The sequence below is a fragment of the Ambystoma mexicanum genome, chromosome 10, assembly GCF_040938575.1.
Source record: "Ambystoma mexicanum isolate Mex_15411 chromosome 10, UKY_AmexF1_1, whole genome shotgun sequence".
In the NCBI taxonomy this organism is placed as follows: Eukaryota; Metazoa; Chordata; class Amphibia; order Caudata; family Ambystomatidae; genus Ambystoma; species Ambystoma mexicanum.
This window is the reverse complement of record NC_090932.1, coordinates 1,677,018,231-1,677,036,693: the sequence shown is the minus strand read 5'-3', so window position 1 is coordinate 1,677,036,693 and position 18,463 is coordinate 1,677,018,231. Positions and strand designations below refer to the sequence as shown.

General features: G+C 45.3%; 1 protein-coding gene across 1 annotated transcript in view; it reads right to left on the bottom strand.

The window, feature by feature from the left end:
* The window catches only part of LOC138493101 (vomeronasal type-2 receptor 116-like), a 223,856-nt gene that overhangs the window by 98,947 nt on the left and 106,446 nt on the right, over positions 1-18,463 (bottom strand). The window contains exon 3 of the mRNA XM_069620314.1: positions 4,723-4,846. Coding sequence (XP_069476415.1) covers positions 4,723-4,846 — 124 coding nt within the window. The remainder of the gene's footprint in view (positions 1-4,722; positions 4,847-18,463) is intronic.

The window sequence follows — 18,463 nt, the reverse complement described above, 5'->3', positions numbered from 1 at the left end:
TCCTCGGGGTCTTTGGGTTTATGTTCTCCTGCCAGACTCTCTGCGTCTCTTGTAGATGGTTATTCCCTCCAGTTTCGCAGGATCTTCTGGATCTGATCTCTCCCAATCTCCTCTGCTTTCCCATTATCAGTCAGAAGGGTCTGCAGAAGAGCTGCTTCTTTTCTGTGATTCATGGATTCTTTTTTTACTTCTTCTATTGATGGAATTACTGTAGTATTGATCACATTGCTAAGGCCAACCATGGAGGCCTCGCATTTCGCCACTTCGTTGGTTAGCTCCAGTACTATTCCTGCTTGGGACTGGACCTCCTCCTTTAGTAGCTCAAAAACCGACACCAGAGAGTTCAGGACATAGTTAAGAGCACTCAATGTTGCTCCACTTGGGGTTGGGTTCGACTCATTTTCTTCATTTTTTCCATCCCCTGAGTTTCCATTGTGGGCACCTTCCATTGAGGCTTTTATCCCTCCTGCCTCAATATTATTTGTTTCCAAATCCCCCTGGTCTTCTGCCTCACCCTCTGTGCTTTCATGCAACTGCTATTCTTCCTCCTGCATGTTCTCCCTCCTTCTGTTTTCTTCTGCCGGGTCAGTCCAGTTGGTATCTGATTGTTCAACCAGTTCATCCAGGCTTCTACTCCTTCTTTTGTCGAAATATTCTTTGATTTTTTTTGTTGATGTTTTTGGTGGTCACCGTGTATTCAAGCACTTTTTTCCAGTGGTTTATTCGGCCAGTTTGATTTTCTTTGTCATTGACCTCTTCTTCTAGCGTTTGATTTGTACTGTGAACTTGTGCCACGACTGATAGTTGGTTATTCTGCATATTCACTAGTTCACCACCTACTAAGGGTGACCCTACTGTGGTGGAGTATGCCACTGGTTCCAAATAGGAGCTGTCCCACTCTAGCGCCTTTGTCAGGTCCAGGTGAGCTGTGCTCCTTAGTTTCATTTTTGGATGCTGTACCCACTTTTTCTGGCTCTATTGGTGAAACTTTTGTCCTTCCTCTTTTGCTCCTTCTTTTCCCCTTGCACTTTTTTATATTCACTGACACGGCGTTTGCAAAATACTGACGTTTATTGCATTCATGTTATTGCTGGACTCAGTAGTTATCAGTTCGAGTAGGCTAATGTGTTTTTTGTTTTTTTATACCCCGTATGGTTCCCCTGTACGGGCGCTGTGCTAGTGCTGCTTTTCCGCGCTCGGGTCCCATGGAGGGTTTGGTTTCTGCTACTTGTCAGCACTCGTGTTAAATCTGATTGCGTCTCAGTAGCTTGTCGGCTTCATTTGCCACGGTTTCACCTTTAGTTTCACTTTCGCTGTGCATGGCTCTTATTACTCCCCCCTTCTATTTGCAGTCTGTTTTTTTCCACAGTCAATGCTACGTTGGTACGCGCAATTGGGGCAAGGGGAGGGGAAAAGTGATTTTGCGTTGCCGCGCTTACTGTGTTTTCCAAGATTTGACTTGCAGTAAGCAGTCCACCGGGTCTGCAGCTTTTTCCCTTCTTCTCCTGTCTTCTGGGCTTCGAGTTCAGCCTTCCCCCGCGAACCTGCTGAACACACAGAACACGTAAAACACTCTCTTCTCACTCCGCTCTCGCTCCGCTCAGGATTCCAATGAGTTGAAGTAGGCCCTCCTCCCCCTTGTCAGGGCAGCCACTGTAGATAGACTTCACCAAGCAGAGTAGAGAACATGTGAAACATTCTCTTCTCACACCGCTCTCGATCCGCTCAGGATTCCAATGAGTTGAAGTAGGCACTCGTCCCCCTTGTCAGGGCAGCCACTGTAAAAAGACTTCACCAAGCAAAGTAGAAAACACGTAAAACACTCTCTTCTCACTCCGCTCTCGCTCCGCTCAGGATTCCAATAAGTTGAAGTAGGCACTCCTCCCCCTTTTCAGAGCAGCCACTGTAGAAAGACTTCACCAAGCAGCGTAGAGAAAACATAAAACACTCTCTTCTCACTCTGCTTTAGGGGTAAATATATTAGCTTTTCTGTCTGCGGAATCTCAGATAAGTCTGTTAGGGAGAATTCTCAAGAATGTGCTATTTTCCCTTACCTTTTGAGACCCCCAGCAACTTTGCTGGATTTTTAGGATTTTAATTTTTACCTGAAAAGAGTGTGAGCCTTTTTTTCCATTGCCTCACCTATCCCCAGAACGCACTGGGCATCTGCCTAACCCATCCACAGGATGCACTGGGCATCTGCCTCACCCATCCACAGGTTGCACTGGGCATCTGCCTCACCCATCCATACCCTGCCTCACCCATCCACAGGACGCACTGGACCCCTGCCTCACCCATCCACAGGACGCACTGGGTCCTGCCTGTTAGGGAGAATTCTCACCCAAGCGCTAATTCCCCCAACCTTGGCGCCCTCCAGCTCTTTTGCTATATTTTGGGGACTTTCAGCTTTTCATTTTCAATGTGTTTTCCGTGTTTGTTTCTTTGGATATGGAATTTTAGACAACTCCATAGGCATCATCTTTTTCTTGTGTGTCACACAGCACCTTTAGTGCAGTGGCACAGTGGTGTCCTTCAGACTCCCCAAGCTTTAAATGCCTTCTCTGGGACTGACTTCTGTCTCCCAGAGCATGTAAAGTTAAATTGACTTTATTAGTCCTTTTAAATTTACAGACCCAGCACACACTATCTTCCTATAGAGTGCTGGAAGGGTTGCCTAGCATCCCACGAGTCAAAACACTCATGTAACAGTCAAATGTTACCCGTTCCTACAAAAAATTTCTGGTGGCAGTGGTTTAGATCAAACTACCATGATTTTTTCCCCACTGCGAACAACTGTAGCAGAAAATTGGGTCAGCCATGATTTTCAATATGGCGCCCAAGACCTATCTGTAAAAACAGACTCTGGTGAACTTTTTTTGCAGTTTCTTTTAGGAAAGGTCCTTCTTGTGTTTAACTCTGCGCGCCAAACCAGTTTTGGTCCCTTTGTTCGTTGGTCTTTGGTGGTCTTCAGTGCTGAAGCCCTCCTCTGGCGCCTGAGTTTCTGGGGTGGACAGGTTGTGAGGGAGGTGCCCAAAACTCCCTGTGCTTAGTCTCCTAGGAAACCCAAATGCACTCTGGCATGATTGGCCGGCTGGCTGTCCAGCAAGGACAGCCACCCTGCTGTTTGAGTGACAGCCAGGCTGGAATGAATGGGGGAAAACTGTTTAAAGCAGGTCTCTGGGACTTGGAAAGCAGAGTCGGGCCCTGGAACGAAAGAACCGAAGACGAGCTGAAGGAAGACCACTGCTGCAACTCCTGGTCCACCGGTGAAGCCCTGCTGCAGGTCCAAATTGCCTGAAACTCCATCGTCAGAGAAGCCCTTCAAGGTTAACTTCTTCCCTTGAGTTTGGTGGGAACAACCAACTCGCAAGCCACCTGGACACTGTCCCCATCCTGGTCGAATTTTCTTCAGAGTGCTGTTGAAAACCGGATAGCCAGTGGGAAGGAAACCAGTTTGTGGACTTTAAGGCACTCACACCTTAAACCAATGTTTTTCCAAGCTTGTGGCCTCTTCCCTGGGCAGTGCAGGAACCTCCCGACGTCCTCCTTCTTGTCCCCACGACTGAAGCACAGGAACAGCGGGATCTGAAGGAACTGCCAGGAACAACTGCCTCGGCTGCAGCTTTTCTTCACTTACAAGGTACTGTGCAAGTGCGGTTTAGAACTCTGTCCGGCCATGGTGAAAGTTTGCCAACTTTCCCAACTCTGAAGGCTTGTCCTTACCTAAACCAACATATAACTTTTCATCTGCAAAATCCTTCTAAAAACCGTGGCAAAGACTTAACCATTTACTACCAGAACTGTGCTATCCTATGCAAGACACTGAACTATTGACTTTGGCCCAGGCCTATTGAATTGAATTGCTGGTTGTAGTGAACTGAAACTATTTGCCCTACCTCTACAAAGTATTTGTGCTATGATTCTTTTAACCTTGTCTTTTTACCCTTTTTAAAAGTAACTGAAGTGCCATTTTGCTCCCACTTCAGGGGAGCTGAACTTGTTCAGAAACCTATTGGTTGTGTATTGTAGTGTATTAGATTTTGATATTGAGCTGCTCTTACTAGTGGAATGTTTTCCAACTGACTGTGTAAATAAATGTATATTCTTTTACCAAGAAACCTTGAGTAAGTGTTGGTTTGAATCACTGTGATTGCTAGTCCTTTGATTAACCTCTTGTACTGCTCACTCTACTCTTGAGCTAAATCTGGCTGCTCAGCCAGTGCTACCACAATAGTGTGTAGTACAGGCTTGTACCAGAGGTGACATTGTACTGACACTTGTAGTCTTAATTGTGTGTAGTGTTCCCAAAGGGTATTGAATATGATTCTGCCTAACACAGTCCAGTATGTCAAAGGGGCTATCTTCAACTGAAAGCCCTTATTAAGGTTCTTTGTTTACTCCTTTCTCAGTTGCGTTCCCCTGTGGTGTCCTCACTTGTTATGTCCTTCATGGACCACTCGGATAATGCTGTATGGTGCCACTTCCTGTGATGTCTCATGTGGCAATGTCACATGGGGGCGGGGTCAAACAACCTCACTTCCTGTGATGTCACTCGAGGGCAGGGTCACATGACGTCACTTCCGCTACCACTGGCATTTTGGTGAAATGATGTCCCTGACTTAGCCTCCAGTTCTGACCCCATAGTCACTGGCTCAGTGCTGGCATCATGATTCTAAATACTTTTGACTGATGGTAATATGAAGGATTAAAGGCTTCACTCACCGGTGCTGTTTGAAAACTCCCCCTCTGCACAGGGCATACAGTAAAAGCAGCAGATGGGACGCCCCTCCATATGAACTTTCCGATACCCAGGTCGGCAGCTCTCACTGCAGACAGAGCGTGGAATCTGGAAGAAAGAGAGATTTAGAAATAATGATGAACTCGTAAGAGTACAGTGGGGGCTAGGAATATTGTGTAACCCTTGTTGGCTGGGATTATGAAAGTCACACGTTTAAGTAAGGCATTTATCAGGGAAATGAAAATGTATACTTCGAATGGATTGTGTCCTCCCACGTATTCCTCATCTTATGATATTCATATCTCGCCAGCTTCGCTGCTTCGAAAAAAAAAATCTCGGCAGAGGGCGCTGTGCACAAGGTTGTGGCGTTGATGTCCCTCAACGGGCTCCGTACCGTGTCAACGTCACCATCAGTATAAGTAGCTCGTGCCACGCCCGTTGGCTTCAGTTCAGTTTTTCCAATTGCTTCGCTCTCGAGTTAACGGCGCGCTTCGAATTTTCTTCGAGAAAATGTTGTCTTCTTCTACCCCTTCTACTCCCAAGACGGGGTTCAAAAAATGTATCGACTGTGGATCTAAAATGTCGATCACTGACCCTCACCGCATTTGTCTTTGGTGCCTGGGTTCAGACCATCGGACCGACGACTGTGGCTCCTATCAGTCGATGACGGAGAAAGCTCTTTGTGAGAGAAAAGGTAAGCTGTCCGTGGGACGGGAAGCTTCCAAGGCCTCTTCGAAGGCCTCGGCAAAGAAACATAGAAAGTTGAGCGAATCGAAGGATTCTGATCAGCGTAAACATTCGAAGAGGTCTCGATCACGTAGTAGATCGAGATGTTCTTCATCTTCTTCAAAGAAGATGAAGAGGAGACACAAAGCTCCCTCCTCTTCCTTTGAGACATCTACCGAATTGGTAAGATGTCCGACTAAGTCGGATTCCCCAAGGAAATGGGATAAATTTAGAAAACAGATGATGAAGGTCTTTGAGAATGCGGCCTCGACTCCCTCAAAGAAACCTCAAAGAGCCAGACCCTGGTTGCTCCGTTGGACGATGCAGGAGAGTCAGAAACTACTGTGGGCAGAACCAGTAGTAAGGGTGAAGCTCGAGATTCTTGACGTGACGTCAAATCGTCGAAGGCTCCTCGAGAATCGAGTAATTCCCCGATACCGACAAAGAAACATAAGTTGTCGAAGCTCTCAATGACTTTGTCGACACAATTGGTACCGACGGCTTCGACACTGAAGCCGAAGGAGGTTTTGACACCTTACATCATCGATGCCTTGGAAGACTCCTTCGATTCCCTCGAGGCAAACTCAGACACAGGAAAGGAGGTTTACTCCCTTTCCTAAATCAGGTCCTCTATCTTTGAAGAGGAGAGTGCCTCTGAGGAAGAAGTTTCTCCTTTTGGGGTACAGTTTGGTACCAGAGGGGGTGCCAGAGGAATTCATCGATCCAGAATCAAAAATGAGAGACCGTGTGATACCCTTCACTCTGCTAGTGGCATTGATACGTCACCAGAGCTAGAATTTACAAAACCTGACCCTGCAGAAGATGCAGATTCAGGGTACAGGAGTTTAATGAATAGGGTTGTTGAATACATGGGCTGGGGTTGATCCTCACCCACATTTGATCAGGATGATATGACTGATATCCTGGACCAGGGCCCCCAGAAGGACCCAGCACTCCCTTTCAATAGGGCGCTTCAGAGAACAGTGGAGAGAAACTGGGAGGCTCCTGAGACTGCCTCTGCAGTTAACAGTAATTTTCCTAAGAAATATAGAGCTTCTAGTTGTGACCCCGAGTACTTAAAGAGGCATCCCACGCCTTAGAGTCTGGTGATTCAGGCAGCAACATCTTCAAGACAAACAGCCTATCCATCTATCCCCCAGATAGAAAGGATAAAAAAGTGGGTGCTTGGGCCCGTAAGGTCTTTACCTCGGCTAGCATGGCTCTCAAGTCAGCATATGTCCCTGTACCCTGGCCAGGTTCACCCATACCCTGTGGGACTGCATCACGGGGCGACTGATCATATTTCGGAAGGCGAGGAAATGGGAGGCTTCTGGAGTATTATAAAAGATGGCAAGGAGGCAATGGGGGAATATCTCCAATCTGGACTGGATACTGCTGATAGCATCAGCAGATCCATGGCTGCAAGCACAGTGCTATGCAGATTTGCGTGGTTGAGGAAGTCTGGGTTTGCACCTGATGTGCAGGCCAGGCTAATCAATATGCCTTTTGATGGCTTGAGGCTGTTTGGCAATAAAGCTGATGAAAGCTTATAAAAACTACAGACCTCCAAATCGGCGGCTAAATCTCTTAGCGCCTCTATGCGACAGCCTCAGAAACCTTATTCGGACTCATCTTCCTGGAGAGGTCGTTCTTTTCGATACTACTCCTCTTTCGGTAGAGGAAGAGGACAGGCCATACAAAGGTGGACAAGCTGTCCCTCGTGGTGGACAAGGAAGAGGTGCGAAACCAGCCTCAGGTGCGGTTTCTTTGCCCTCAGCCGCTCCTGCAGCCACCTCCAAGTCACTCTGAGGCCTTATCACAAAAGACCCCAGTGGGAGGCAGAATCTCACAGCATCTGAAAGAATGGTGGGGCATTACTTCAGATGCTTGGGCACTGGAGACAGTAGCTCAAGGTTACTTTCCTAAAAAGACCTCAGGACCATCCACTGGGAACCAACTCTGTCAACATTCAAGATCCGCTCCTTGTGCAGGAGATTTTAACCCTGCTAGAGAAAGGTGCAATAGAACATGTACCTGTAGCGGAGAGGAACAGAGGTTGATACTCCCCTTACTTTCTCATCCCAAAGAAGGACGTAGGATTGAGACCCATCTTGGACTTAAGAAACTTGAACAAGTTCCTCAGGGAGGACAAGTTCAAGATGGTAACCCTTTCTCAGATCCTTCAGGCTCTCCAACTCCAAGACTGGTTGGTATCATTGGACCTTCAAGATGCTTACCTTCATGTGCCAATCCATCTCAAGCACAGAAAATACCTGAGGTTCGCGGTTGGTGGCTCTCACTTTCAGTTTCAACTTCTGCCATTCGGACTGACCTCCGCCCGAGGGTTTTCACCAAGATGATGGCGGTTGTGGCAGCGAATCTCAGGAGAGGGGGGTTTCAAGTCTACCCCTACCTGGACGATTGATTGATAAGAGCTTGTTCCCCCGAACAAGCTCAGGAACAAGTCCCAAATGATACCATTCCAAAGACTCCAATTCATCAGAGCAGTCCTGGATACTTCCTCGGGCAAAGCCTCGCCTCCCGAGGTGAGAGCTCTCCACATTCTGCAGATAGTAACAAAGTTCCAAAATGCCCAACATCTTCCGGCCTTCGATTTTCTGAGGTTGCTCGGTCTCATGGCTTCCTGCAACTTTCTGGTGCCAGAGGCCCGAGTGAGGATGGGATCCCTTCAATGGGCTCTCAGGACTCAGTGGTTCCAATTCTCTGGGAATATGTTGGATCTTCTGCAAGTTCCAAGCACAGTTTCTCAAGACCTTATTTGGTGGGCTTGCAACAACAACATTGTCAATGGGGAATCTTTTTGGCAACCATGGCCGGAGATAACTGTAGTGACGGACGCCTCACTCACGGGGTGGGGAGCCCACACCAACGTTCTGACAATAAGCGGTTGTTGGTCTCCATTGGAGTCCAAACTACACATCAACCTGTTGGAGCTGAGGGCAATCAGAATAGCGCTGAAGGCCTTCCTGCCCTCTGTATGGGGAAAGAATGTCCTGATAATGACGGACAACATGTGGCCATGTACTACCTCAACAAGAGAGGAGGAGTAGGGTCACTACCAGTGTGCAGAGAGGCAATACAGCTCTGGTTCTGGGCAATACAAGAAGAAATCTCTTTGTCAGCAGTTCACCTAGCCGGAGAGGAGAACACGGCGGCAGACGCTCCGAGCAGGCTGAGCACGGTGTCCCGCGAGTGGGAACTAGCTCAGGAAGTCCTTCAAGAGATCTTCACCCTTTTGAGAACCCCTCGAGTGGATCTGTTCGCGACAAGGGTCAACCGGAAGTGCGAACAGTACTGCTCAATCGAATTTCCTCCAAGAGGAGCTCTAGGAGACGCGTTCATGGTTGACTGGGAGTTTCTGCTTTTGTACGCGTTTCCGCCAGTCCCCGTGATTCCTCATGTAATCATGAGGTTGAGAAAGTTCAGGAGAACCATGATCCTAATTGCCCCGGATTGGGCCAGGAGAACGTGGTACCCAGACCTTCTGGACATGCCCATCTGCCCTCCAATTTGTCTTCCACAAAAAGAGGATGTTCTCTCCCAAGACACTCAATCTTCACGTATTGTTTCTGAGAGGCTGAGATACAAGGATTGGGATCTTCCGGATGACGTAATGGAGATTTTGCTTTCGGCCAGAAGGCCCGCAACTAAATCCCTGTACCAGTGACTATGAAATAAATTCAGTAACTGGTGCAGGGATAAGGATGTGGACCCTTTTCAGTGTGGCACCCCAATTGTGCTTTCTTTCCTGTTGCATTTAGCCAATCTGGGGCTCCAGATCCAAACAATTAAAGGATATTTGGCTGCGCTGTCCATTTTCAAGCGCTCCTCAGAAGATATTTCCTACTTCAAAATCCCAGTAATCATTCAATTCCTGAAAGGACTCACTAATGTGTACCCTCCAGTCCCGACTTGGGATATAAATCTTGTACTTAAGTTTCTAACTTGTACACATTTTGAGCCTTTGCATTCCTGTCCCTTGAGACTTTTAACATTAAAAACTGTCCTTCTTGTGGCCTTAACATTGGAACACAGGGTTAGTGGGTTGCAGGCACTCTCATGCAAACCTCCGGACACTACTTTTCACAAAGACAAAGTGGTACTTAAGGTTAAACCTTCTTTCTTACCAAAAGTAGTTTCTGACTTTCACTTGTCACAAAAAATCACATTACCAACGTTCTACCCTCCTCCTCATTTGGGCAAAGAAGAGGAGAGGTTTCATAAACTGGACCCAAAAAGGGCTCTCAGTTTTTATATATCAAGAATGTCAAAATTGCATCAGAATGACCAATTTTTTGTGGGTTATACTGGCCATAAATTGGGATTAGCGGTGACAAAACAGACCATATCCCGGTGGATCATTTTGGCTATAGTTGAGTGCTACAGATTGGTGGGAAAGGACCCCATTCCACTAGGGAGGTGGCTACTTCCGCGGCTCTGAAAAGGGGTGTCCCTGTAGCGGATATTTGTTTAGTTGCAACATGGGCATCAATGCATACCTTCATCAAGCATTACTGCTTAGATGCTTCTTCGTCCAATTAAGGATTATTTGCTAATGCGGTACTCCATTCCGTCCATGAGAAAATAATTAGTACTCCCACCTCCAAAATGACCAGTGCTATGGGAGTCTATCATAAGATGAGAAATACGTGGTAAGACACATTCCATTAGAAGAACAAGTTACTTACCAAATGTAACGTTCTTTCAACTGGATGTTCCTCCCACGTATTCCTCATCGCCCCTCCCATCCTACCCCGCAGTACAGTTTGCGTTATTTACACTTCTCTCTCACGAAGAGTTTTCCAGTCATGAGGCACACCTGGGTGTTCCTCGCATGTTTCCTCGAAAAAACAGAACTGAAGCCAATAGGCGCGGCACAAGCTAGTTATACTGATGGTGACATCGACACGTTACGGAGCCCGTCGAGGGACATCGACACCACAACCTCGTGCACAGCGCCCTCTGCTGAGAATTATTTTTCTGAAGCAGCGAAGCTGGCGAGATACGAATATCATAAGATGAGGAATGCGTGGGAGGAACATCCAGTCGAAAGAACGTTACAGTTGGTAAGTAACTTGTTCTTCTGCCTTTTTCAGACCTGTAAAGATGCTGTTGCTATAGAGTACATAGCTAACATTCATGCCCTTGCAAAGGCCAAGTGGTGGCTGATCTGGTACTCACTCTAGTTGCTTTAAAGTGATTTACTATGTCTTAAATTACTTTTCATGCATGTGGTATTGTTCTTGAGCAATTTAACTAAGTTAAGGAATGTTATGTGAAGTAATGATTGTTTCAATGTTTTCAAACACCAGGGCTCTGTCTCTGTGTGCGGGAAGCAACCATAGACTTAGCATGGGCATCATTGTATAGAGGAATAGCTGAAAATGGTCCAGTCTCTAAACGTTTCCTGAGCTGTGGGAAAGCTGTGTCCAGGCGGCCGAGTCAGATCCATGTTGTTTACTTCATAGTCGAAAAAGGTAGTACCCAGCATGCTTGAGGGTGGAGTGCACAGAAACACTCACACACACACACACACATAAGAGTGTGTTCCCAATTGAATAGAAGGTTTTGCAGGGTGCGTACCTTGGCGCCAATAGCAATGTATGCCTAACCGTCTCGCTCCTACTCCTTAGATATGAAGTAGACTTCCCGGATCACATTTTGTCCAAATTCTATTTTTAAAAGTGAGCGAAGGTCCGAACAACATCACTTGGTTCAAGCGGTGACTGTTATTATCCTGTATTTTCTCCTGAAGTAGCAAACTGGTGGCCAAGTCACATGAGGTGAACAACAGGCATACGCAGTGCGGTGCCCGGCAGCTTTCGATTATGGAAATGTGCAATTTGAGATATTTATTCTGATATATTTGTTAACTGCAAACTGTCCCTTTCTAATGGATACAGAGAGCTAGTCTATGCAGCACTGTATACATTATTGCAGTAGACGTTTGAGGTCCCAACACAGGAAACAGGTTTATGTTACGCAAGATGTACTAGACCATGATGTAGCAGGATTAGATGCAATATTGCAACCAAATATGTTTTTTGTGTAGTTATGGAAACCAGAATAAGTGTTACTTAGTGTGTAGTTTTTGATACATTTTAGATTTGCAATAGGTAGCAACATAATTATCAGTAGCATGGATACGATGTTATTGCACAATGTAAAACTTGTAGCGCTTAGAAGCATGCAACAGGGAGCTTTGCCCGCATGTGAAATAAGCTTCCAGAGGGGATTTTTGGGGTTGCAGTAATCTTAAACAGTGTACATGTGGGGATTCAACAATGGTTTAAATTACAGACACATTTTAAGACATTGGGAAATATGAGGCTCATTATAGATGCATGGCAACATCGCAGAGTGCAGTTTTAATTTAGTTGGGGTCTGCGTGAGCCACAGATTTTTTTGGTTTGCAGGAATGGTTTTTGCCTGGCTTGGAGAGCTGGATGACTGATGTCACTATACCTATCAGTAGGGTCTTCCTCACCTGATTCCTCTTCACTGTCGAATGAGGATGATTCTTCTAAGGGAAGACAGATCTTCTTTTTTCTTGTAGACAGGCGGTCCTTGTACAGATAGGGCCGACCTCGAGGAGAAGCCAATATGCCCGCTTGGTGTACCAGCAAGGCACGAGGCCCCCGGCCGGGAACTGCCAGGCAGAGGGAAAAAGCTGATAGGCTGAAAAAACCCTCTGAAGTGTGTTTTCTGCAGCAGAGGTGGTGTTCGGAGCTTCCGGGTATCCAAGGAGAAATAATGGTGATAATATGAAACAGCCATCCACAAGCAATTTCCAATGAAGCTCGGTGGTCCAGAGGGAAAGCGAAGGAACAGGTAGCAATGTAACCGAATAGTTCGTAGAAAGTTTGGCAAGGCAGAAGGGCAAAGTACCAGCTGAAAGGTAAACAAGCCATGAGCATAGGCAAGAGAGACTAGAAGGGAAGGAGAAGGCAGCAAGAGTAGCCGTGGTGAGCAAGAGCGAAGAAACACAAAGGAAAACAGCATCTTACTCTGAAAGGAACAGCGCGGGGTTGCAATGCAGAGTGCTGACCGAGGACTGTGCATAAAAAGGTACGGCTGTGCCATTTTGGATAAAAAGCGACAGTGCGTCCAGAAGTCAACGTGAATGCGTGATGGCCCATTAATGGTGCCAAGCCCAGCAGTTCCATAACTGCCACAGGGCTCGCGTGGTGACACAGAGGTCTTGGAAGGGGATAGGTAGCAAACCGCATTTGGGTGGCTGGTGATAGCATCACAAAGGGCTGAAGGTGAGAACAGAATGAAAGTCCATCTGGTTGGGTTTTATGGCCAGATTGGGTTTGTAGATGCAAGAGGCACTCTTACTGAGAGCACGTACGTTTGTTGTTCAATGATCAGGGACGTACATGGTGAGTTGAATTGGGGGTTAGTTAATAAAACATTCGTGGGGTGCTAAAGGACAAAGCTTGTCCTGTGTTTTATGGGCTCTAAGGAAAATATGCAGTGTGTGTGCTGGTGGCTGTATGTTCTGAGATGGTAGTTGTAATTAAGGTGATGTGTCAGGAATGTATGAAGAAATAATATGAGACACCAGCACATCTGGGGAGATCCAGATTTTACTGCTGGGTCAAAGGAATGATGATTGTTTTTCTCCCTCCTCTTGCTTTTGAACTGTTTATGAAAAGCCCTGCACGTCAGGTGCTGAGTTTTAGTTTCCCTGATGAATGGTATACGTTAATTGATGGATTGTTTCTAGATAATAAAGAGAATTATGTTTAGGATGTGATGACCGACTATGGAAAGAAATCACTTGGTAAAAGGGGAATGTATCTTGTGTATGTGTCCACTGGGGTCAGAGAATGTAAAGCGATTAGATTACCTTGTATTAGGGTTAGCCAAAGGGATTCTGTGGGATGCCTTTGTAACAAAATATGTGTCATTGTATAAAGTGTGTTGTTTGTGAATAAAAGGTGCAACTTTGTTGAACACTGGAGGGAACTGTCATCTTCCAATTTCACAAGGCTGATGAACTCCTTCCAGTCGACAGAATGCTGCAATAAACTTGCTTTTCTGAAAAAGTGCATTTATTCATTGTCTGAGCTATTTTCTTGCATTGGATTTTGGTGACCCGTGTCCTGATCTTCAGGCACTCTGTTTGGGGTCCTGCCACACTCACTCAGCTGTGGCTCCTGTCTGCAGTGATTAGTTTACCTGCACATCAGGAATGGTCTGCAGGCACCAAAACTGATTGAACACATGCCTGCTCACTCAGCCAGGGTGCCGTGGGCCAGCTGTACATGTTCTTTGAAAGGGCAGCACTTCGGGGATCTTCGGAGGATGACTATTTATTTAAGTGCACTTTGCGATAAAACCAAGGGAATAGAGAAAACAGTTATTTTTACATTTCTGGGATTGTACAAGAGGGGTGTGGAGTCAGAAAGGTTGTTGAGCTTTGATTGGAGTCAGGAAGTTAAATGAAACCGAATGAAAGGGAGACATTTGACTTATGAATGTGATGGTATAGTGAATTGTTATATGTCGTAAGTCCTTTGTTTTAAAATTTCTTTTACTATGTTTATTATTTTGGTAGTCAAAGTAGTGTAAGGGGATCTTTCCGTAGTCTGGAAAAGACAGTATTGTAGTCGAAAATGCTGTACTAGTGATGAAAAGAATGAAAGAGAGCAGTGTTGTAGTCAAGGACATCGCACTCCTTCAGTACTGAGTAGTGAGGGAGATGCATTGATGAGGACCATGGTATTTTGTTTTATTATTGATAGCATGTTGTCTTTTGTGTATAAATGATTAATATGGCTTATTGATATGTTTAGTAAGTTTATTGTGGTGTGAGTGAGAACAAGGCAAGTAATTGTTGAAGGGTTTAAAAGATTTGGGGGGAGAGAATTGGCTTTTGTTTTGGAACTTTTATAGCTTTTGGTGTGCTGTATAAGATTCTAAAATATAAAGAATGGTCAAAAGAAATTAAGGGTCGAATGTTCAGATCTTGGCCCAAAGAAGGGACGTATGATAAGGGGGTGTTGGAAAATAAGTATACCTTTTTATCTACAACGTATAAGGGATCAAAGATGTAGAAAATACAGAATATCCTAGAGTTGTGGAGGTTGCTCACAGAGGCAGAAATAGCCTGTAGGGATATGGCTGGTGAAATAGGGCAGGTGCAGGGGGGCTCGGAGATCCCTACCCCCCACCACCTTATGGGTGTTGTCCTTTGTCACCTTGTGACGGCTATACTAATTCCCAGTTTTAGTCTCCATAATCTCCATCTTTCACTGCCCAAGTTGTAAGAAGGAGGCCAGCAATGCTTCAGACTGCTAGGTTAAACATTTAAACATAATAAAAAAATGTACCCTTACTGATAGTTCTCCTTTTAGAAGAGTGAACACAGACATGTAAGGTGAACAGATATCTAATTCTATAAATCTGTCAACTGATTTTAGCACAGTGTAGGTACTGTCATGAAAGGTATCACTTCATAAAATGTTCAGTATGGGTTGAATGTTGTGTGCTTTAACGTTGGATTAGGTTGACCAGCATTACATCACTGTTAGTTACTGTGGAACATAGATCCTGCATTACTCAGAGGTTCTATGTTCCAGCAGAGTGAGGGAAGGAGTTCAAGAGGACAGTTGAGTATCCTCCTGCCGGGGGTCGTTACCAGCGTAGTGAATAAAGGACTTGAACAACACTACCGTCTCTGCCTGTGTTACTTCCCTACATAACATACAGTAAGGTTTCTTTAATACAGAAATCCTAGGACTTAATCTGCCGCAGTACAAGATTTACCACTTATATTGTGTAGTTGTTGTATATTTCAACAGCGAGTATATTAATAAAAATGACAATTCTTAACAGAAAATTAAAAGTAAATATGGAAACAGGAAGAGAAAAATGATCAGTCAACTCTCGATTCATAAAAAGTGTAAATCATATATTGTCAACAAACGGTATATCAAAGAATCAATGTAATTACAATCTCAACCAAGGGCATAAATAAAAAGAATAATAAAAATATATCCACATGGTACATACAAAAAAGAAATTCAAAAGGTATTGTGGGATAAATGCATGACAAAAACAGAAACAGTAAATCAGAGAACAAATGTTTAGTTAATTCACTAAAAGAACATATGTAACAATTTATGGGATGCAGATGCCTAATAGTAGTTCAAAAAATATTTAGCATCATGGCTCCCAGGTGTGGAGACTTCTTCTTAATGGTCCCTTATGTGGTTGTTTCAAAAGCAGTTAATGCTGCAGGGTCTTTGGATATAAGATATCTTGTATTCTTGCCAACGTGAAGACTAAGTATTGGAACAGAAGAATGAGTTCCAAGGGGCAGGGATACATGTGTTCAATTGGGCTCCCTGTCTTCTTCACGTTTCGGCGGTAGTCTATTGAAACAGGTCCGCCATCATCAGGGCTCCTATGGGGGGGGGCCCTGTGGAGAATATAGGGATATCAGGTGAGTGGAGTTGAGGTGCGGATGCCTACAATGGTAAGGCATTGAAATATTCATTAACAAACTCTCAGCACAGGTCGGGAAGCTTACCTGCCGGTACTTCAAATCCCAAGTGCTCAGGTACAGGCCACACAGAGATAGACACCAGGTAAGTCAGATGCAGTCATGCGAATGGCCACTTGGATGTTTTAGTCAAAATTACATCTGGGTATTTTCTATAGAAAAAAGTTACGCGGAAACGGTGTAAGCTAGTTTAAATCGAGTTCTGAAAACTTCTGTTATGTTATTAGCACATTGATGCTTAGTATCCTGTGGTTCAGCCAGGAAACAAGAAAGAATAGGAACTAAGCAGTACCTTGTATTGATGCACAGTCACTGCTTCAGTGTAATCCAAATTAATTAGGTGGCAGATACACGTGGTGCTACAGGGCTGGCTGGTAAATGATTCCTGCAGGCACAAAGAGCAAAGGCAAATTGCCCAAACCTCATTTAAGGAAGCAGGTAAATGGTGCAACGCACCAGCAAAAAATCAAATAATTCGATTAAATTAAAAATATGCTATGCGCCTCTATTTTGCCATTGCTAAAAGACAAGTAAGGTTCGGCATCCTAATTATTCAAAAAAGGAGAAGTGACTATGAGTCTCACTCCGGTATCATTATTGTCATCAGATTAACAATTGGCAAGAATAGCATTAATGTGTATAGAGTGTATTGCCGCGTAAAAGGTTTGCGTGCCAGCTGGGAGACACAGCCAGACAGATCAAAAGAAACCCGTTTTAGAGTGCGAGCGTATGCAGATGCTCATCTATGTAGACGGCACGGTTCGCCTTGAATGGCCGCCTCGCTTACCGGAAAGTGCGGCTTATAGAAGGCGCTGCATGAGTCAGCATAAGGCACGAGCAGAGTCAGAGATTGATGCACGCCGACACGTCCGTCCCACTTGGAATGAGGGGTGTGGGCGTGCAGCGTCATCGTACTGATATGCATGTTGACATGGCGTGCGCGCATGCGCTCTGGTAATGTTTAAATGCTTGTAGTCATGACAACATTAGATACGTGCCGCTCAGGGCGGCAGAGAAGCGAAAGGCAAAGCTTTCTAATCTTCATGTTGCTACACACAAAGTCATGGCAGGCGGCAGTGGCCGCAAGTAGAGATTATTGTATTCACTGAAAGCTTTAGGAGGTTACAACAGTCCCGTTTGAAATCGAAAGTGAGAGCACCCCATATCGTCCTACTGATGCATCCGTTGTCATGGTACGCGCGCATGCTCTCAAATGGTATTTACAATGGTAATGATGGTGACCATGGGTGTAGGTCCCTCAGGAATGGAAGGGGGCAGAGGCTGTATTTGCAAACTCTGTGTTTGTGCACAGAAGTTCTGGAGCGTCAGCAATGGCCGTAATGGTATTGGTGGCAGACAAGGTGATTTATTACAAGTATGTTGGCAGAGTTTGCCAACAAAGTTTGCCAACAGTGATTGAACAAGAGGCAAAACCATACAGGATTTGTGAAACATTCCCCCGTGAGGAATCACGGGGGAAGGGAGCGGTCAGAAGTGAAGACGAAGGCTCTGTTTGAATACATAGAGACATAGTCTTGTGGGCTACGAAAAGTTTCCCCAAAAAAAGTTTTTTTTCTCTTTGAAAAAGCACCAATGGTGCATGGAGAATCTAATGTGTGTATTTATATCAATAGCTGGACGGTTTCATTCAGACCATTGTAGTAGGTGTCCAATCTGTGGATCCATCTGGATTCCTTTCTCAGAAGACTCTGTTGGGTGTCTGGGCTCCCCTTAATCTTTTCGACCACCCACCAGAGGATGTTATTGGGTGTATGGTTGGCCGTTATGTAGTGCTCTACTAGGGATGCTGTCAAATGCTTACATCTGATTCTGGACCTATGTTCAGAGATCCTAATGTTAATTGCTCTTGTAGTTTGGCCTATGTACCGAAGGCTGCAGGGGCATTCGATACAATAGACCACCAGACTGCTAGGTTAGCAAACAGGTTGAGAACACAGGAAGAAGGAAGAGTAACTCCTGCTACGGCTAGGATTGAGGACCGATTGAGGATTGTGATAGAGAATCAGGCACAGAGAAATCTACAAGAAGCAGGTGAAGAGTCGGCAAAGAGCAGGAGAAAGTAACAGACCGGTATTAGAGGCAGGATTGGATCAACGGAAGTCGGGACAGGTTCTTTTCAAGATGGATAGGGCGGTTATCAAAGATGTTAATGTGGAATTTGAAGAGGAAGCTGTTGCTTTGGGAGCAGAATGTGTGCTACCAATAAGAGTACCAGTACACCATGATATTATATGATATGATATGATATGATATATGATATGATATTTATAACGTGCCTGTACACAAGTGTTTCTAGACGTGAAAAGACAAGGGGGGGAAACGGAGGACAAAACAACCACAAGTGCTGGGGGAGTCAAGCGGCAGTGTGAGGCAGTGTGAGGTGTAACTGGACAGGCAGGGACTGGGCCCAAGTTCAGAGAGTGGCCAGTGTGTGGAACAGA